Source organism: Narcine bancroftii, chromosome 2 (assembly GCF_036971445.1).
Source record: "Narcine bancroftii isolate sNarBan1 chromosome 2, sNarBan1.hap1, whole genome shotgun sequence".
In the NCBI taxonomy this organism is placed as follows: domain Eukaryota; kingdom Metazoa; phylum Chordata; class Chondrichthyes; order Torpediniformes; family Narcinidae; genus Narcine; species Narcine bancroftii.
Window position 1 is genome coordinate 246,371,285 of NC_091470.1, and position 22,766 is coordinate 246,394,050.

At 39.4% G+C, this 22,766-nt stretch overlaps 1 protein-coding gene across 4 annotated transcripts in view; it reads left to right on the forward strand.

The window, feature by feature from the left end:
- Positions 1–2,474: 2,474 nt before the first annotated feature.
- The window catches only part of pdcd6ip (programmed cell death 6 interacting protein), a 103,520-nt gene continuing 83,228 nt past the window's right edge, over positions 2,475–22,766 (forward strand). For all 4 annotated transcript variants that reach the window (XM_069920747.1, XM_069920749.1, XM_069920748.1 and 1 more), the window contains exons 1-2: positions 2,475–2,746; positions 10,499–10,553. In XM_069920747.1, the coding sequence (XP_069776848.1) occupies positions 2,538–2,746; positions 10,499–10,553 (264 nt within the window). In that variant the 5' untranslated portion in view covers positions 2,475–2,537. The remainder of the gene's footprint in view (positions 2,747–10,498; positions 10,554–22,766) is intronic.

Sequence of the window (22,766 nt, forward strand, 5' to 3'; positions counted from 1 at the left end):
GAGAAGAGAACAAGAGTTAATGTTTCAGATCAAAGACTCTGTCAGACAAATTGATGCACATATTTTGTGTAGACATGATGGTCATGAAATAGGGTTTGAAGTCCAAATTAATTATGGAAACTATAAACCTTCCTGATCAAATATGTCATAAAGCAAGGCCATCCCCTCTCTTCTGTCGAGAGTTGTATTGAAACTTTTGCCAAACCACCAGGAAGGATGTGGACACAAAAGGGACAAAGAGAAAATAAAATTGCAACACTTAAGTCATACCTTCCTTGTATACCAACTTGCCCATATCAATCAAGTTGACTATCTGAGCTTGAACCATTAACTGGCCAAAGGTATTTTTTCATGTTATAATTCTACCCATCTATACAATTCATGGAACCATAGAACAGAAACAGGGTCTTCTGGCCATCTAGTCTGTTCATTCACCTATTTATTTTCCTCTTCTTGCAAGGACACTTTCCAAATAAAGTAGCAATTCACTTGCACTATTATTCTGCCTCGCCCCATTGATCTGCATCCATGTCTCTATTCAATTTTTTCTTCAATGTTGACATCAGATTTATTGCCAGAGGACAATAAATACAACTCTGAGATTCTTTTTCGTACAGGTGAGGCAGAATTACCACTTACTAGTGGTGCCTAAAAACTGTACTCCACATATCCATGTAAACAAATAAAGAAATGCAAACAAACTGACTGTGCAATGCAGAAAGATAGAAAAAAAATCAATAAAGTTCAAAAGTAAGATTCCATAAATGAGTTCCTGATTGAGTTTGTTGTTGAGGAGTCAGATGGTGGAGGGGTAGCAGCTGTTCCTAAATCTGATGGCATGAGACTTGTGGGATCTATATCTCTTTCTTAAAGATAGCATCGAGAACAGAGCATGTGCTGAGTAATGTGGATCCTTGATGATTGCTGCTCTGACGGCAGCATTCCTTGCAGATGTTCTCAATGGTGGGGAGAGTTTTGCCAGTGATGTCCTGGGTTGTATCCATACCTTTTGCAGGGCTTTCCACTTAAAAGGTATTGGTGCCCCCACCTGGCTGTGATGAGGGTGATCAGCACACTGTGTTCTCCACACATCTATAGAAATTTGGCAAGGTTTCTGATGTCATACCAAATCTCCACAAATTCCTGAGGAAGTAGAGGCACCGACATGCTTTCTTCATGAAACTGATCTCACATTCTCCATTTCACATGGCAGTTCATTCCTCACTCACCATTCTCTGGATGAAGAAGTTCCCCTTATATTCCCTTTAGTAACAGTCTTTTACAATAACAGGTTAGTCTGAAAACTGGAATTATAAACAGAATGCAAGCTCAAGGAGCAGTTAATTGGGAGTACAAATGACCTTCCAAAACGCAGAAGCAGGAGCCTGGATGACTGCAGAAGTTTGATGTGGCAGAATCTGCCAATTTGAGATGCATGCATCATTCTTGTTTATTTTGACCAGGTTTCTTGAAATTTTTTGACCTCGTCAGATCGTTTTGCAATTTTAGTTCCATTCCAACCATATCTCATTAAAATTCACCAACTCTGCAAGATCCTCATACATTTGTTAAGCACTGTCTACGGTGTTCTGATATCCTTCCTGTAATCTAGTGAATAGAGCTGTGGTACAATTAATATTTTCTGCAGTTAGAACATAGAACACTGAAGCACACTACAGGCCCTTTGGCCCTCAATGTTGTGCTTCTCGGTTCTTGCATTTTTTTGTGTCAGCCAGTAAAAGCAAGCGTCTTACATAGTCTTTCCTTCAGCAGTATATCCACTGTCCTTGTCATGGAGTTGTGGACACAAGCCTAAGGACCTCCCTGTCCCCATTTACATTTCTTAACAACCTATAATCTCGTAAATACACAAAAGTTCTGTGGAAACTCAGCAGGCCCGAAATGTTGGTCATATGCAGTATCTTTGGCTACCAATGGACGCTGCAGGACCTGCTGAATTTCTCCAGCACTATTTGTAGATTTACTACAATACAGTGTCTGCAGTTTCTTGTTTCATCCTATAATCGGATTGCAAGTTTCCTCACATTTGCTTTTTCAAAAGCATTCCTTAACATTCTCTGGAGTGAATCCATTTGCCATGAACAACCAACTTGTGAGAGAAAGGTCCAAGTTCTTTCTCAAGTGGAAGGATTTTTTAAATAATACTTTTCATGTTTTTAAGACCACCCGTGACACACTCAGTGCACCAACTTCCCGAAAGTCCAAACAAAACCCGCAGCTGCGAAAGTGGAACTAGAGCCAGGAAGTCCTCGAGAGATCGGGCAACATCTGTGAAAGGTGAAATAAACCACGTTTCGCGTCGCTCAGCTTATCCCTGAAACAGGGATTGGAAAGAACAAAGCGCACGTCTGTGGCCGACAGACAGAACAGACCCTTCCACCGCAACTCGTCCTCCCTTCTCTGCAATGAACGCGACCGACGGGACGTTGCCACCCGAGTGAGCGTGATGACGTTGTCACGTTGCAGATGACGTCAGGAGTGGTGGGGCCGCGTTCACTGCTTCCTGGTAGGCCGCGATGGCGACTACTTTCGTGTCTGTGCCGTTGAAGAAGACCACCGAGGTGGATTTAGCGAAACCGCTCTCGAAGTTCATCCTCAATACTTACCCGAGTGGGGATACTCAGGCTGAGTACGTGAAGGCGGCAGAGGAGTTGAACAAGCTGCGGAAAAATGCCGTGGGCCGGCCGCTGGATAAGCACGACAGCTCTTTGGAAATTCTGCTGAGGTGAGTCGGGCGGTGAGTGGGAGAGCGACCGGGGTAACATCGATAAGACAACGACTTGTTGCTTGTTGGAACAGGAAGTCTCAACGCAGGATCCCTGTGTGAGAGATGGGAAAATTGATCTAAAATTATGAACATGGAAGAAACTAAAGTTCATCAGTAAAATGGCTGTAACCAGTTCAAATAGGATAAGCTTGGGGCTTAGGATGCAGGAAAGCAGAGTCAGCACGATTAACATAAGAATCTTCTGGTCTTTGTGACAAGACCATAGGACTAAGATAAGGAATGGTAAGGTACAATAGAATGTAGGAAGTTGAGGTAGTCTGGATCAGATAAGGGTCTCCTAGCCCTGGACAGAAGTACCAAGTCATACATTTCTAATTAGCTAACCATACACAGATTTATACATATGAAATTAGCCAACCCTAGATAGAATGAGTCAACTCTGCATATTAAGAGACTGTAGCCCAGAGAATCAGGAAGGTGTGAATAAGGACAATGACATGATGGGGCACCCACAGGATACCCCCTGGTCCTCCAAGTGTACTGAAACTGCACGTAGGCAGGAAGGATTGCCTATGCCAAACCCATCCAGGGGGCAGAAGAATGTAAGGGGGAGGGCACTCTGATACTGAAATTGACTGTATAAAAGTTGGGTGAGCCCCAGTGTATGTGTGTATTCCCAGGGTAAGGGGAAGCACCCAACTTTGCATTGTTGTAGTAATAAATGTTCTTTGTTCTCAATTTTTGTTTCGAGCAATTTCTTTAAAGGTACTTTAATTCCTAACACCTGTAAAGGGCCTGCAGTATTTACACAGTTTTGCTGTGTAATTTTAAAGGAAGACCTTATGCTTTTTTTCCCCTTTTATTTTGTTGCTTGGATGTTGTTTCGTAGTTGAATACTGAGAATGGTTTTACTTTAAATGAAGCGTAATAATTCAAATCAAGACTGAGATATTGTTCGGAAATAAAGTCGAATCCTTCAGTTAAAGGATGCCCAACTTTTGTATTGAAATCATGTAAATGTGGGCAAACATTTTATGGGTTTTTTTTTTGCCATGGGATTGTTTGCATTTTCTAAGAGCATTAGTATCTTGCCAAAAAAAACTTTGAATCATGCTTAATACACTTTCCATTGTAAATTGTGCACGTATGCTTTTCTGCTGGATCATGATACATTGACCTCTGTCAGGAGGAAGTTAATATTGTGTGCAGTAAAGATTTAAACATTTTAGCTAGTACTAGCATTTTAACTCTTATTTATCTGTGCAAAGAAATACTCTTAATCTATTCTTGTCTTCTCTTCCCATTGTATTTATTAAATTGGCCTTCCAACATTCTCTCCTTCCCCAACCACACCCAAACACCATTTTGTGACTTTTAGTATTGGTCTAATCCTATTCTTTTCCACTTTTAAAATATATGGAGTTGTAATTATTCTTGCCTTTATCTCGAAAATTCCCCTTGTTAGTCTTGCAAATTGTGTCAAAAAGCTCTCTGACACTAAAAAAAGCCTTCTGAGCTTTTAACACTACCATCTCCATACCACAGCATGATGACCCTATTGTTATTACATTTCTTTGATGTATGCCATTTATGAGGTCAGCAATACAACAGACTCGCCAAGGCAAATAGCGCCTTTGGAAGACTACACAAAAGAGTCTGGAAAAACAACCAACTGAAAAACCTCACAAAGATAAGCGTATACAGAGCCGTTGTCATACCCACACTCCTGTTCGGCTCCGAATCATGGGTCCTCTACCAGCATCACCTACGGCTCCTAGAACACTTCCACCAGCAGCGTTGTCTCCGCTCCATCCTCAACATTCATTGGAGCGCTTTCATCCCTAACGTCGAAGTACTCGAGATGGCAGAGGTCGACAGCATCGAGTCCACGCTGCTGAAGATCCAGCTGCGCTGGGTGGGTCACGTCTCCAGAATGGAGGACCATCGCCTTCCCAAGATCGTGTTATATGGCGAGCTCTCCACTGGCCACCATGACAGAGGTGCACCAAAGAAAAGGTACAAGGACTGCCTAAAGAAATCTCTTGGTGCCTGCCACATTGACCACCGCCAGTGGGCTGATATCGCCTCAAACCGTGCATCTTGGCGCCTCACAGTTTGGCGGGCAGCAACCTCCTTTGAAGAAGACCGCAGAGCCCACCTCACTGACAAAAGGCAAAGGAGGAAAAACCCAACACCCAACCCCAACCAACCAATTTTCCCCTGCAGCCGCTGCAACCGTGTCTGCCTGTCCCGCATCGGACTTGTCAGCCACAAACGAGCCTGCAGCTGACGTGGACTTTTACCCCCTCCATAAATCTTCGTCCGCGAAGCCAAGCCAAAGAAAGAAAGAAAGAAGAAGAATACATACTGACAAAGGAGGAAAAACCCAACACCCAACCCCAACCAACCAATTTTCCCTTGCAACCGCAGCAACAGTGTCTGCCTGTCCCGCATCGGACTTGTCAGCCACAAACGATCCTGCAGCTGACGTGCACATTACCCCTCCATAAATCTTCGTCCACGAAGCCAAGCCAAAGAAGAAAGAAAGAAGAATACATCTTAGCAAAATGACTACACCCTATTTTCTAATTGTTTCAGGAACCTTCTGGAATATATTCCCTCAATATTGTAGTAATACAATCTTTGAACTGGTATAATACCTCCTGCCCTTTTACTTCCACTCTGTCTCCTGAACATTCTGAATTCTGGTATATTGATTTTGTCAGTTCTGCATGACCATCAAATGTATCAGTATTGGCAATGATGTTATAGAACCCCATGTTAAAGCTTTGAGCGCATCTATTTAACTAATTGTTCTCCTTGCAATAAAATATAATTTTAGTTTTGAATTTCTTTGTCTTGCACTCATTTGTTTTGCCTGCTGGACACAAATTTTTTCTCCTTGAGATGATTATACTTCTCCATTTGAACAAATACTCTGAGCCCCTTTCGCCCTGCTTAAACTTTCCCAAAAATAGTGTTAAACTTTTCAGTCAGATTAAGGAGCAAGCTGTTTTTGTACCAGTCCCATCATCTCCATAAATTGTTCCAATGATACCAAAATGTACCATATCTCAAGATGTGATTCACTTGTGCTCATCCAATTTCTATTATCATTAACTTGTGGATCAAAATGAAATGTTCCTTATAACCCTCATTCATTTTTGACTTTTCCCTTAAAGACAGGAAGCTGGCGAGAACAAAATACCTTACCTGCCCGACTCGTCCAATTCACCAAAGGGTGATGCTCATAAAAGCCCACAATTTGACTTCAGCAGCTGCTCTTTGACCTCAAGGTCATATCTGTTATTGAGTCAAGAACAATGCCTTCAAGTTATGTAAACCCCAGGAGCGCGCACACACCCCCCACACATCTCCCTCCCTCCCATCTCTTTCTCCCCTTCCCTATTTTCTATCAGAGAGCTATCCTTCTTTCACTTGTCAACTTTCTCCTACTCTTGCCTGTATCAACCATTGACTTCTTGCCAGTTAACTCGTACTCCTGATCCTACTCCTCCTCCCCACAACCTCATCTTTTTATTCAGGTGTTTACCTGTTTGTCCACCTTCCTGATGAAGGGCTCAGGCCCAAAACATGAAATGCCTTTGACTTCCTTTGGATGCTGTGTCATCTGCTGAGTTTCTCCAGCACTTGGATGCCTTGCAGTAGACCCCAATATCTGCAAACTTTCTTGTTTAATTCTACAAGCAACAGTTGTTTTTGTAGTCTGGCTTCTCTCAGTTGCTCTCAGTATTTTGACTTAGTCCTATTTTAAATCATTTAAAATGGTACTAAGGCAGGGAAATTTTAAATTATTTTTTTTTCCTTCTGTATTCATGAAGGAAATGAATATTGAGTCAAGTGAAATAAGGAAAATTAGTAGTGAGGTCTTGTAAAATATAGATTAATGAAGAAGTTGTCCTGGTTAAAGAGAATAAACGTGAATAAATCTCAGGCTCCTGACAAGATATTCCCTAGGACCTTGAGGGAGGTAAGTATACAAATAATGGGGGCTTCAATAGAAATATTTTAAATATTATTAGCCACGGGGGAGTTGCCGAAGGATTGGAGGGTAGCTCTTGTTGTTCCACTGTTTAAAAAAAGGTTCTAAAAGTAAACTTGGTAATTATAAGCTTGTGAGCCTGGTGTTGGTAGTAGGTATATTAATGGAGAGTGTTCTTAGAGATTGTATATGCAATTATTTGGATGATAAGGAGTTGTCAATATGGTTTTGTCACGGTAGATCGTTCAATAAATCTTAGAGTTTTTCGAGAATGTTCTAAGAAGGTTGAGGAGGGGAAGGCTGTGGATGTGTCTACATGGACTTGGGTAAGGACTTTGACAAGATGATATCAAATGTTGGTTCAGAAGATTCAATTATTAGGTATTAATGTTGAAGTAGTGAAAGGGATTCAACAATGGTTGGTTGGGAGATGCCAGAGAGTAGTGGTGGAAAATTGTTGTCAAAATGAATACTGGTGACAAATGGAGTGCCTCAGGGATGGGTACTGGGGTCCATTGTTGTTTGTCATATATTAATGATCTGGATGTTAGGGTGGTAAAATTGGATTAGTAAGTATGCAGATGATACTAAGATTGGTGGTGTTGTGGGCAGTGAAGAGGGTTTTGAAAGTTTGCAGTGAGATATTGGCCTGTTAGAAGAGTGGGCTGAAAGTTGGCAGATGAAATTTAATACTGATAAGTGTGAGATGCAAAATTTTGGTAGGAATAATCAGCAAAGGTCAATGTGTTAAATGGTAAACAATTGAGGAATGCAGTAGAACAAAGGGATTTAGGAATTCTGGTACATATTTGCCTGAAAATGGAGTCGCATGTAAATAGGATGGTGAAGAAAGCTTTTAGTATATTGGCCTTCATAAATCAGAGTATTGAGTACAGGAGTTGGGATGACATGTTGAAGTTGTATAGAACATTGGTAGGAGCAAATTTGGATTATTGTGTGCAGTTTTGGTTGCTAAATTACAGGAAGGATATCAACAAAATGGACAGAGTGCAGAGAAGATTTATAAGAACGTTGCCTGGTTTTCAGAGTTTGAGTTACAAGGAAAGGTTAAACTAGCTATGACTTTATTCCTTGGAGCGTAGAAGATTGAGGAGTGATTTGATTAAAGTATTTAAAATTACGAGGGGGGCAGATAGATTAAATGTGGATAGGTTTTTCCATTGAGAGTGGGGGAGATTTGTTTGACATTGATTGATTGAAGAGGGAAAAGTTGAGGGGAAACATGAGGGGGAATTTCTTCACTCAGAGGGTGGTGTGAGCGTGGAATTAGCTTCTGGCCAAAATGGTAGTTGCAGGCTCAATTTAAATATTTAAGGAAAAGTTGGATAGGAATATGGACGAGAGAGGTGTGGAAGGTTATGGGCTGGTTGCAAGTCAATGGGACTAGGTGGGAGAAGGTACTCAGCATCGACCAGAAGGGCTGAACTGGCCTGTTTCTGTGCTGAAATTGTTATATGGTTATTACTGTGAAACTTGAATGTGAGTGTACTGTTTATTGGTGAGAAAAGAAAAGGTACAAAATAATTGGCAAAGGCATACTAAAAACATTTTACTAATTGTCGTGGAAAGGACGTCTTCTGCGGCTTGTCCAGTGTTACAGAGAGATTCTTCATTATCAGATCTGGTTTTGCTGAAGAAAGAGTTTATAATTGTGCTAAAGAAAACAAGTAAAGTTTGAATACAATGAAATTATTCAGTTGTTTTCATTTTGATAAAACAAAATGAAGCATGAAGAGTCATATAAACTTGTGTAAAACTTATTTTCTGGACTATTTTTTCATATTAAATTCATGGGGTGGACTATTACATGGATAATACTTTTGAGGGCTGAAATTCACACAAGAATCCAAATTACTGTATTAGTAGCAGAAGTACAAATGATTTCTAAACTAATACAAATCAGAAGCACAATGAATTAAGTAATCATGGAGTTTGTGCATCAAAACATCCTTCCTACAAAGTAACAAAAACCATGAGTAACCATTGAAAGACCAGACACCATGATTGAAGTAAAAGTGCAAAGGGTTAGGAGGTGGGAAGTAAGGGGGAGTTGGGGTTGATTAGGGAGAGGTGTGTGGAGATGGAGGAGAACAAGGAATGATGGGGGTGATGAGCGTATGGGATCTAGCAGCATAGGTATTCAAGGTGTCAGCCTTGTGGAAGCTGAGGTTGGTGTGGGAACTGGTAAGTGAGTAAGTGTGGACGCCAGAACAGGGGTGGTTGGGTCCAAGGAAGGTATCTGCGTCATTGGAGACGTCGGGAACTTCAGTTTGCGGGCAGCTGGGTCAGGGTAGGAAATCCACGTTGAGGACATCGGGACATCTGGCCTACGGGTGAGTGAGGTGAGAGACGAGGGTCAACTTTACATGATGTGTGGAAAATTTCAGATTTGTTTGGCCAAAATAGGGAGCAGTTTTACATGGACATCAACTTTTACACGAGTATATATAATATAAATATGAGAAATGATATTTTTGCCAGTAATGCCATCAAATAATGAACTGGAAGTTAGAAAGAGATTCTTGGTTGAACAAACTAAATGATTAAAAACTTTTCAATAGAATTTGTGTGAAGGAGATTTAGACAGCATCAAAGAAAAGCATTCTGTTACATATCCAGTATTTAAGTCACAAAAAAATGCCAAACCAGGTTAATGGAGTTCTATTGAAAATATCATAGGTTTAAGGATTTTATTTTCATTTGAACTATCTGAAAAAGGTGAAAACATTCACACCCACTGCAGGACTTGGGCTAAAGGAAATCTTTGTAGAGTGTTTGGACTATAGAAACAAACAAACACTTGTTGATTCATTGAGAAACCATTGTGATGGCTTTAAAGTTATTAGAAAGAGTGGTGCTGAGTGAACCCAGTGAAAAGCATTTAACAAAAAAATACAGCTTGCAAGTGCTGAAAGAGGTCTCTACTTCTGTATGACACTGGTCATCTGGGAAGCAACAGTAGAATATCATCTCTTGAGTGTCTCTCTTGGAATAGATCCAAAGTAACTGGCATTCAAGATGTTAACCTAACTAGAAATGAATTATTAAAATATCGGAAGCTGAACAGTGCTTTGAAACGTGATAATAAATTGTGTTGAAATTTATCTCATTTGATGTGAAGGTGAGTTACCTTGAACCTTTAGTTCGTTTGAGGTTAGATCAGCAAACCATTCTCCAAGTGAATATATTTTGATTGATGCCCTTGATTTAAATGCACAGCACAGTAACAAGCCATTCCATACCCCCAAATACACCTATTAATCTACAACCCCCGCACATTTTGAAGAGTGGGAGGAAACCAGAGCACTTGGAGAAAACTCACACAGATTTGGGAAGAGCATACAAACTCCTTACAGGCAGCACCTAAAAAGTTGTTATTTGGTTTAATTTTCAATTAAGAGAGGGTTGATAGCATTTTTGGATGCCCAATAGTTTTTTGGTTTATCTCAGTGGAGGGTCGGTTGATCGAGTGGATTCTAAGAGAGATCAATGTGCCTTTGGAAAGGAAAGAACTTTGGGACAAGAAGCAATCGAGAATATTAATGCTTTAATGGCATTGCACCAGCAACTAAGACATTATCTAATCTATTTAAATGCAAACAGAAATGTAATGCTACAACAATTTTCTGAATCTTTGATTCAACGTGTTAATCAAATATCACCAAAAAAAACTAGTAACTGATCATATAAAATTCTATTTTCTAACTGATTGTTTTTCTTTTTAGATATTATGATCAACTGTGTACCATTGAACCCAAGTTCCCATTTGCAGAAAATCAGGTATTACAGTCTCTTGGCACCATAAGAAGTAAATGTTCCACATTAATCCAGTCCTGTTCATCCCTGTACCAATTCAACCCAATGCCAAACCAATTCATTGTGGACTGATAGCCTGTAATAATGACCAACTCGAATGTTAACCATCTTGTTTATTGAAAAATAGCAGTTCTCGATGACTTGGTTAGTATTTGTATCTTGATTAGCTGCGTGAAAGCATTTTTGTTCAGCTTTTCTTCTTTTAAGGGAGGTGAAATGACCAGCCTTTATTTTCATTAACTGATGGAATTAACTGAAACTTTGGAACTATACATACATGTAGTTAAAAGAAGAAATCTGCAAGTTGCTATCAGTAATTTATTGCTTTGTAATATCGTTTTGTATACTCCTTCAAAAATTTGTGTGAAGGAGTATACAATTTATCAGTTGATAAATCACCATCAAATATGATCTGATGGAAACAAGGCAACTGAATCATTCTTAGTTTTGAAAGCATTGATATTGTTATCATCTCCAGTATGAGGTCTGTGGTTTAAAAAGAAACAAAATCATTGCTTCACATACTTGAAACGTACTTTTCAATTTTTTGGTGTTTTATAATTACCTTCCAAATATTTTGATACATTGATCAATTTCAAAGTTGTAAGGGACCTGAAACTTTTTAAGTTTAATTCTTCATTCTCCATTATAATCTCTTTTGTATTCCTGTGTTTGAAAACCATTTGCACCCTTTCTTCAAAATCTGTTTTATTTTTCTGGCTAGTATTTTGTAAACATTGTCTAATGTGATTGTTGGCTTCATAATGCCATTATTGGCCAGTGAATCAGCAAGAGGTAAGGGTGGAGATTTGAGACAGACAGTTGGTTGGCAGGTGCCCGACTTGGGAAGAGAAAAGAGAAGAATAAAACAAAATCTGATTGCATGAACTTGGTGAACTGTACTGTTTTGAGTGCGTTTCAGATGTTCCCCTCTTGAAGTTCCTGCTTAGTTGTGGAAAGTTTGTGTACGTTGAACTTTAGTCATGGTGAAGGGCACCCTGATCAACTCTATGAAGACGACAGCATGTTGTTTCATAAAGACACACTGATGGATTTGATTCTGCTTTTCTCTTGGGTGGCAGCTTCTTTATCTAATAAAGCAATCCTTTATCATTTTTGATGTGGGAAGAACATTGTTGTGGATCATGGAAATTTGTACAATTATTTATAAATAACAAATTCAATCTGAGGGATTACAAAATGTTTTTAAACATGGGGATATATCTCATTCTCAATTTGCGCTTATATTTACCAGCTTCCCCTTCAGACATCTGCACTGGTCACCATGACCACTTCACGTAGTTAAAATTTTGTATGTCACTTGAACCGTAGGATCATTGAATGCAGAAACAGCAGTATCCTTGGGCCAACCTTGTCCTTGCTAGTCTAAAGCCTATCTGCAACAATCCAATTTTCTTGCCTTAGACCCTTATTCCTTTGTGCCTTCTCTAGATGGTTATTGTATCTCTTGCAGCTCATTCAAAATAACCACTACCATCTGCGGGAGGGAGGGTGGAAAGGTCACCCCAGGTCCCCTTCAAATTTCACCTCTCTCACCGTCGTCCAGTGCTGTTTAATTCAAGACACACTTGTGTTATGAGCCCATATGACTTCTTACAGAGCTCCAAACCAAATCTTTGATAGATACTATCAGTATCAGTCTGGACTTGGTTCCATTTGCACCTCCTTGTGAAGTTCTTTCCAAAACCAAGCAGCAATAAAAATTGACCAAGACAATGCTTACTTAAACAAAAGTTGCTTTTAATTATCTTTAAACATCAAAACAAGATCAAACTTTAACTTATGATTAACTTAACCCCCTTCTAATTCTCAGTGCACGTGTATGTAATGTGTATGTGTTCGGAAAAGTTCTTTGTTTCACAGTCCAATCATTCATTTTTCATTTCTCCAAGTTCACTGGTATCAGGCAATTCTTGTACTGAGCATAGAATTTAACATTTATGAATCTTCACCAGGCTCTGGTGGTTAAAGTTAAATGGTTACTGCTCAGTAAGGTTCTTATTGGTTTCAGAGAGAGATTTGTTGCTTGTTGGACACACACAAACTGATTTCCTCCAATCAGTCACTTCAGTGTCTTGCTGAACAAACTTGCCCCATCATGAGTTTTGCAAATGATGGCCTCTTCTTCCAGGTCACCACAGAGTTCCTCTTGATTCCCTTATTTCAGGAGAAACACTCTAGCCAGCCATTTCCTCTTGTAAGGACAACAACGGTTTTAAACAGGCTGAACTCACAACTTGTCTTGAAAATGGGTTTTTTCAACAAGCCTGCTAGCTTTCCATTTTGCAGCCTCAAGTGTTACTCTGACCTCTCTCCAAAAGAGAAAATCACCTGTTTTTCCTCTCTCTGCTTATATAAACCATATGACTTCTTACATGGCTCCAAACCCAATCTTTGAAAGATTTTATCAGTATCTGAGGCTGGACTTGGTTCCTTTTGCACCTCCTTGTGAAGTTCTTTCCAATGAGGTTCCATTGTCTCTGCAAAGTCACTGGTGACTCAATGTTTCACTTCAGCAAAGCTCTTGCATTGTTAATGAGGTGTCTTTTGTGAAGTGTTACCTAAACTAAACCCCCACAATCTATTTTAAAGACATATATTTTACTCCTAACTATTCTAACATATCCTGTAACACTTGATCTGGGGGAAAAAGACTAAATATGCCTTTCATAATTTTATAAACCCTGTTGAGATCTCTATGCCTCCAGTGAGAATAAATTCTGCCAGTCCAATCTCTTCTAAGAAGTACTGTATTGCCTTCTGACAAAGTTGTTCTTCATTTTCACACTGGCAATGTTAGTAATCAAATTGCATTTATTATTTTTCTCCTTAGTTTTGGATTTTTTTTAACTTATTGTAATTCAGCTGTGTTCTTTGAGTTGTTCTGCTTTTTTTAAAAAAAACAATGAATATCCATTCCTTCTGCACTTATAACCCTAATCAAGACAACATGAGATTCTCCCTCTTCTGTCTAATGAGGCTAAAGCAATCCCCATTCACCATCATTTCTTGCAATTGGCGTCATCTGTTCTCATATTGAATTGTTTCCCTTTGCTTCTAATCGCATCTTCCAAATTGAAAACAAATCTAAGAGCCTGTCAACAAGATGGAAAAAGTGTTGTATGTTCAATACAGAAGCTGCCACCACCACTGCTCCCCCGCCCCCCTTCATAATCTCTCCTTGGTAATGATTTTACTCAATTAGAAAAATATGTCCACTCTTCCTCATCTTCATAGGCAGACTGTTAAGCTGTTCATAAAATTATTTTTCTCCATTTGGGGAATATGCCAACTACCTATTATTGGATATTGAATTATAGAGACCTGAAGACATTTTGATTACACTGCAGTTGATGTCTTCCTGCTGGTCTGGAAGAAAAACAGGGAATTCTCAGACATTGGGGTCTAGTACAGCACACAAATGTGCTGGGAAAATTCAGCAGGTCATGCAGCATTGATAGGAAGTACAAATCGTTTGACATTTCAGGCCTGAGCCCTTCCTCAAGAGTGTTGAAAATTGGATAAACGTCTGGATAAAAAGATAGGGGGTGGGGGGGGGGAATGGAGAGGAACATCAATTAACAGATAAGAGGTAATAGATGGATACAGATGGGAGGGTAGTAGAGAGAGATGAGAAGTGATAGCGAGAGAGGACAGAGGATGAAGAAAGATGGCTTTCTGATTGAAAGGGATGGGGAGTTAGAGGAAAGAATGACCAGGGGAGGGGGTTATATAAAATTGGAGGTCAATATTGATGGTGTCTGATGAGAACTGCTGAAATGGAAGAAAAGTTGTACCTCCAAATTGTGGGTGGCCTCCACGTGGCAGTACATGAGATCATGGACAGACATATTAGTGTGCCAGTGGTGTGTGAAATTGGTGGTCAGTCACTGGTCCTTGGTCTTTGCTGTTGGAGCAGAAAGATTTCAATTCTCCCCTCCCACCCCCAGCTTGATGTAATTGAATACATGCATGACATGACATTCAACCCTGTCATTCTTTTTCTTGTTGGCCAGGCAAAACGACTACTGGTACTGTCAGTAGTGTAAAAAAAAAAATGTACTCAAGAAAACGTGTACAGAAAAGAGAATTGTAAGCAAAGAAATGTAAATAAACTGCACTGCAGAAAATAAATATTCAATAATAAATAATGTGCAGAGAATTAGTCTTTGAATGAGACTTTGAGTTTGTTGTTTAGGAATCAGATGGTTGAAGGATAGCAACTGTTCCTGAAACTGGTGGTGGAAGTATAAGGCACTTGTTACCACTTTCTTGATGGCAGCAGTGAAAACAGAGCATGTCCTGGGTAGTGTGGATCTTTGATGATTGCTGCTGCTGCTCTCTGATGGTGGCATTCCATGTAGATTGTCTTTTTTTAAATTTTTCACACTATGAACCATATTGACCAAAATATTCATAAACATTTCCCTCTTGAATATACACAGTGTCATTTTCTCCCTCTTTGTTCAAATACTTTGATGTTATTTCTTAAATTATATGTTATTTTTTCCAATGGAATACATTTATTCATTTCTATGTACCATTGCTGTATTCTCAGGCTATCTTCTAATTTCCAGGTTGACATAATACATTTTTTTGCTACAGCTAAGGCTATCATAATAAATCTTTTTTTGTACTCCATCCAAATTGATTCCAAGTTCTTTACTTCTTGTATTACTTAGAGGAAAGATCTCTGGATTTTTTGGTATTTTGCTTTTTGCGATTTTATTTAATACCTGATTTGGATCTTGCCAAAAATTTTCCACTTTCTCACATGCCCAAATTGCATGTACGGTTGTTACTGTTTCCTTCTTACAGTGATAACATCTGTCTGATACTGTTGGGTCCCATTTATTTAACTTTTGGGGTATGGTGTATAGTCTGTGTAACCAATTATACTGTAGCATGCGTAACCTCGTGTTTATTGTATTTCTCATAGTTCCGGAGCAAAGCTTTTCCCATGTTTCATTCTTTATCTTTATGTTGTGATCTTGTTCCCATTTTTGTTTGGGTTTACAGATTGTTTCCTCATTCTCTTTCTCTTGCAGTTTGATGTACATGTTGTTTATAAATATTTTAATTATCATTGTCTGTAATCATATATTCAAAATTTCTTCCTTCTGGTAACCTCAGCCTGCTTCCCATTTGTCCTTCAAGTAGGTTTTCAGTTGGTGGTATGCAAACATTGTACCATGAGTTATACCATATTTGCACTTCATTTGTTCAAAAGATAATAATTTATTTCCCTAAAAACCATTTTCTATTCTTTTGATCCCTTTTCTCTCCTATTCTCTAAAGGAAAGGATATCTATTGTGAAGGGGATTAGTTGATTTTGCGTCAATATTAATTTTGGTCGTTAGTAATTTGTTTTTTTTCCTTTCTACGTGAATCTTCTTCCAAATGTTGAGCGGATGGTGCAGTACTGGTGAATTCCCATGTTTCACCAGCTTTTCATCCCACGTATAGTATATGTTCAGGTACCTTCTCCCCTATTTTATCTAGCTCTAATCTGGTCCAATCTGGTTTTTCCCTTGTTTGATAAAAATCTGATAGGTATCTTAATTGTGCTGCTCTGTAATAATTCTTAAAGTTTGGTAGCTGTAAGACCCCTTGTTTGTACCATTCTGTTAATTTATCTAGCGCTATCCTCGGTTCCCCCCCCCCCCCCCCTTTCCATAAGAATTTCCTTATTATTTTCTTTAGCTCCTTGAAGAATTTCTCTGTTAGGTGAATTGGTAATGATTGAAATAGGTATTGTATCCTTGGGAAGATATTCATTTTAATGCAATTTACCCTTCCTATCAGTGTTAGTGGTAAATCCCTCCAATGTTCTAAGTCATCTTGTAATTTCTTCATTAATGGCTGATAGTTTAATTTGTATAGATGACCTAGATTATTATCTAGTTGAATAAGTAGGTATCGGATTGCTTGTGTTTGCCATTTAAATGGTGATTATTTCTTAAACTTTGTGAAATCCGCATTATTCATTGGCATCGCTTCACTTTTATTTGCGTTGATCTTGTACCCCGATATTTCTCCATATTCCTTCAATTTCTTATGTAATTCTTTTATTGATAATTCTGGTTCTGTTAAGTATACTATGATGTCATCTGCAAATAGACTGATTTTTATTTCCTTCTCTTTTTTTATCCCTCTTATTTTATTTTCTGTTCTTATCAGTTCTACCAATGGTTCTATAGGTAACGCGAACAGTGAGGGAGATAGTGGACATCCCTGCCTAGTTGACCTGCTTAATTTAAATTGGTTTGATATATATCCATTTACTGTCACCTTTGCCGATGGTCCCTTATATAATGCTTTAATCCAATTAATGTATTTCTCTGGTAGATTGAACCTCTGTTGTACTTCGAATAAATAATTCCATTCTACTCTGTCAAAGGCTTTTTCTGCATCTAAGGCAACTGCCACTTGGCGTCTCTTTTCCTTGTACTGCATGGATTAAGTTAATGAACTTACAGATATTGTCCATTGTTTGTCTTTTAATAAATCCCGTTTGATTTAGTTTTACTATTTTTGGTACACAGTCGGCCAATCTGTTTGCTAATAGTTTAGCTATTATCTTATAATCTGTGTTGAGTAGAGATATTGGTCAATACGATGCTGGTGTTAGTGGATCTTTCCCCGTCTTTGGTATTACTGTAATTATTGCTGTTCTGCATGAATCTGGCATGTTTTGTGTTTCTTCAATCTGGTTCATTACTTCCATGTAGATTTTCTTGATGTTGGGGAGAGTTTTTCATGTTATATCCTGGGGCTCTTTTCTCTACTTTTTACAGGGCTTTCCCCTCAGGTATTGGTTCCCCACTACAAGGCTGTAATAACGCCAGTCAGCGCACTTTCTACTATACATCTGTAGAAGCCTGCCAAGGTTTTCAATTGTACATCAAACCTCCACAAATTTGTGAGAAAATACAGGCACTGATGTGCTCTCTTCACAATGACATTCATGTGTTGGTAAAGGTTCCATTATTGTCATGAATTTAGAATGTAACATAGATAAAATTATTTAACTTTTGGCTATTGTAAGGCAGTTAGAAAGTCACCACTTTGTCTAGTGCTGCTCTTGGAAACTTTCAGCACCTGATGTTCCTAAGTGGTCTCCCCTGCAAGTACTGACCAATCCTGAGACATCTCAGCCATATTCAGCCTATTAGGTGATGTTTTAGGCTATCCAGGAAACACTCTGAAATGGTAACTCACGAGAATTTAAATTTGTTTATGCTCTCCTCTGATTGTCCAATGATCACCGGATTGTACACCTCTGGTTTTCCCTCCCAAGTACACAGTCAGCTCCATGCTTATGATGAAATTGAGTGCATGGTTATTGTTAGTGCACCATTCAGCCAAGTTTTCAATTTCCATCCTTGCATTGTCAGCAAATTTGTAGGCATTGTCGTGTTGAGCCTCAGAATCATAGGTGTAAAGCAGGAAGCTAAGAATGCAGCCCTGTGGTACTGATGGAAATAGTGGAGAACTTGTTCTTACTATGATTGGGATCCAGTTCCACATTGGGTTATTGATGCCTTGGTCTTGGAGTTTACTAATCAGCTTTGAGGGGATGGTTGGTGTTGAATGCTGAATAATAGATGATAAAGAGCATTCTGATGTATGTGTCTTTGCTATCTTGGTGTTCCAGGACTTTATGTAGAACCAGTGAGATGGCATCTCACAAGATAAAGGAACAGAAGTAGGCCATTCAGCCCATCAAGTCTACTCTGGCACATCATGAGCTAAAACCAATCTCGCATCTAGTTCCAATTTCTGGCCTTTTCCCCATATCCCTTGATACCGACTAATTAAAAACCTATCAATCTCAACCAATGATCGGGCCTCCATAGCTGTTTGTGGCAACAAATTCCACAAATCCACGACCCTCTGGCAAAAGAAATTTCTCCTCCTCTCTGTTTTAAATGGGTACCCTCGAATTCCAAGACTGTGCTCTCTTGTCCTGCACTCACCCACCAAGGGAAACATCTTATTCACATCTACTCTCTCCAATCCTTTCATCATTCTAAATGTTTATGAGCTCCCCTCTCATTCTTCATACTTCAATGAATACAGTTTAAGAGCTGATAAACACTCCTCATATATGGTAGCCCTTACATTCCAGGAATCATCATCATAAATCTTGTCTGAACTCTCTCCAACATCCCTTCGAAGATGAAGGGTCCAGAACTGCACACAGTACTCCAAATGAGGTCTCATCAGTGCCCCATAGCTTCATCAACACCACCTTACTCTTGGTCATTATTCCTCTTGAAATGAATGCCAACATAGCATTCACTTTCTTTACTGCCCATTCAACTTCGTGGTTAACCTTTAGGTTATCCTCAATGATGATCCCCCAAGTCCCTTTGCACTTCCAAATTTTGAATCTTCTCCCATAGAAATATTAATTTGCCTGTTTATTTCTTACAAAATGTACAACCATAATTTCACAACATTGTATCTTATCTGCCATTTCTTGCCCACTCTCCTAAACTGTCCAAGTCTCTCTGCAACCTTGCAGTTTCTTCAACAATTTCCTGCTCGTCCACCCATATTGGTGTCATCTGCAAACTTAGCCACAAAACTATTTAATCCATTATCTAAATCATTGTTACACATTGTAAAATGAAGTGGCCCTAGCACCGACCCCTGCCAATACCATTAGTAAAGGGCAACCAACAGAACAGGATTCTTTTATTCCCACCCTTTGCCTTCTGTTTATCAGTCAGTGCTCACTCAATCTAAGATCTTCCCTGTAATTCAATGGACTCTCATCCTATTAAGCAGCCTTTTATGCGGCACCTAATCGAAGGCCTTTTGAAAATACAAATACACAATGTCCACAGCCTCTCCTTTGTTGATCCTACTTGAGATTACCTCAACAAAATTCCAGTAGGTTGGTCAGGCAGGATCTTCCCTTCATTAAACCATGCTGGTTTGGACCTATTACGTCATGTACCTTGAGGTATTTCATAACCTTGTCCTTGAGGATCAACTCTGATAAATTTCCAACTACTGATGTCAGACTAATTGATCTGTATTTTTTTTAATTCTGCCTCCCAGCCTTCAAAAACAGCAGAACTATATTTGCAGCCTTCGAGTCCTCTGGAACTAAGCCAGAGTCTATTAATACCTGGAAAATTATTTCCAATGCCTCCGCAATCCCTAAAGCCACCTCCTTCAGAAGAGACTTATCTATCTTTCATCCATTGAGCTTACCGAGCACTTACTCCCTAGTAATCTTGACTATACTTGATTCTATTCCCTAAGACCTCTGATTATCAGGTATATTGCTAATGTCTTCACACTGAAGACTGATGCAAAATACTCACTTAGTTTCTCTGCCATCTCTTTGTTACCCATTATAATTTCTCCAGCATCATTTTCAATTGGTCCTGTATTTCCCGGTGTTTTTTTTACTCTTCATCGATTAAAAACAAATTCTGAGTATCTTTTTATATTATTTTCCAACTTCCTTCATCTTTTCTTTCCTAATGCCTTTCTTAGTTTATTTTTGAAAGTGTTTAAAAGCTTCCCAGTCCTCTGTTTTCCCACTAATTTTTGCTTCCTTGTATGCCCTCCTTCTGGCTTTTATTTTAACCTTAACCTCTCTTGTTCACATTTGTGCTGTTTTTTTATTCAAAATTTTTTTTGTGGAATATATCTGTCATGCACTTTCCTTATTTTTTTTTGTTGAAATATCATCAATTCTGCTCCCTCCATCCAGCTTACTTTTCCAGTTAATTTGGGACTTTTTAAAAAAATATTTTATTTATAATTTTTCATACAGGCTTGCAGTCATATGTTCACAATCTCCTATACATGTACATATATTCCTTTTCTCTATGACTATACATATATATACAAGCCTGCGTCATTGTCCACTCCCCTTCCCCCACCTATAAAACTAAACAATTCATTCATACTCCAATGTCGATAACAATAACAAACACCAACATTAAGGAAATAAATAAGAATACAAATAATAAAAAGAAAGGAGAAAAGAAACAGGGACTATCACGGCTCAATGGACGGCTTCTGGGTCCGTGCTCATTCTTGACTTTCCTAGATCGGGATCAGTGCGGGAGAGAGGGAGCCACAGCAGGGAATGGTAGAACAATCACTTCCGTGCACTTATGTATGGCTGCCAAATCTTCCGAAAGGTGCTGTACTTGTTTCTCAGATTGTAAGTTATTTTCTCCAGGGGAACGCAACCTTATTTCCTTGTTCCATCGCTCGATACTAAGAATAGTGTTGGACTTCCAGGTCACCGCAATCCAGTTCCTGGCCACTGCCAATGCGATTAACACAAATTGGATTTGAAATTTGGACAACTTCATTGTAAGCCTTATGTCCATTATATTCCCCAGCAGGAACACCTCTGGGTCCTGAGGGAACTGTTCACCTATACTTTTTTCCAGAACTTGGCCTAGATCCACTCAAAGGGCCTCACCTTGGCACACGACCAGGTTGCATGTACAAAGGTCCCGGCTGCAACACCACACCTGAAGCATTTGTCCAGGAATTCTGACTTTGATCTATGGATTTTCTGCTGTGTTATAAACAACTGGTGCAAAAAGTTATACTGGACCAACCTGTACCTTGCATTAACAACTGTGGTCATACTTTCCCGGCACAGGTCGGACCAGCACCTCTCATCAATTGTAATACCCAAGTCCGACTCCCATCTTTCTCTTGACCTATGAAGGCCCGGTTTGGGTCCCTCTAACTGGAACAGGTAATGCATTGCTGAAATAAATTTCTTACCAATCCTCCTTCGAATCAGGGCCTCTATGCTATTACAACGAGGTAGGACCATACCTGGACCTAATACATCCTGTAGAAAAGACCTTATTTGAAGATAGCAGTGGAATGTTTTATTCGGTAAATCATATTTATTTTTAAGCTGTTCAAATGACATTACTCGTAACTATACATCTGACTCCATGACGGATCCAGATGACCAGAATCTTGTTACCCACTGTCGGTGGTATTAATTTATTCGGAGTCAAGGGTGTTATTGGGGACAGCCCCACTTTAGTATCTCAATACTGGTTAATTTTGGCCCAGATACTAATTACTTGTTTTAATATGGGGGTGCACTTCTTCCCCGTCAACAATTTAATGTCCCATTTATAAATAAAATTCTCTGCTATCTTCTCGCCCACCAGGTGCAGATCAATTTGTGCCTAGGATGGTGCATCTCCTCCCTGAAAAAGGGAGGTGACTGAGCCGCCCAATAATATTTTTTGAAGTCCGGCAATCTCAATCTGCCTAGACTATCGTCCCATGTTAATTTTTCCATAGAGACCCTTGGTACCTTACCATTCCAAAGGAACCTCCTAACCACATGTGATAACTGTTTGAAGAAACCCTGGGACAACAGCACAGGCAATGTTTGGAAAAGATATTGGAATCTTGACAACACATTAATTTTGATGCAGTTGACCCGGCCTACCAGAGTGATAGGCAGGGGCATCCAGCTCTTCAAGTCCTCTTCGACTCTTCCCAGCAAGGGGCGGCATAATTTAACTTGTATAAATTATTGAAGTCACTATCAATATTAACTCCTAGGTATTTGATCCCCTTCTGTAGCGACTTTAAACTACTAATTCCTTGAAATTGATTATAATTACCCTCAGTGAGTGGCATCACCTCGCTCTTATCCCAATTGATCTTATACCCAGAAAATTCCCAATAGTCCTCCAGGACCTCGTGCAGCCTAGGCAAGGAAGTCTCAGGGTCTATCAAATATGTCAGTACGTCATCAGTGAACAAGTTAATTTTGTGTTTCACCTGGCCCACTCTATAACCTTTGATGTCTAGATCCTGCTGAATGGCTTCTGCCAACAGTTCCATAGTCAGCACAAAGAGCTGGTGAGAGTGGGCACCCTTGCCTACTAGATCTGGTAAGTGAGAAGTCTGAGAGACTTTGGTTACAAATTTTGCTTGGGTGCGTGATATAGCACCCTAATCCAATTTTGAAAAATTGGTCCCAACCCTGCCTTCTCCAGCACCTTGAATAAAAATTCCCACTCCAGTCTATCGAAGGCCTTTTCTGTATCCAAGTTGATGGCCAGACCCTTCTCACTTCTAGATTGTGCCAGATACATAACACTCGGCAATCTACCAAAATTACCTGCTGC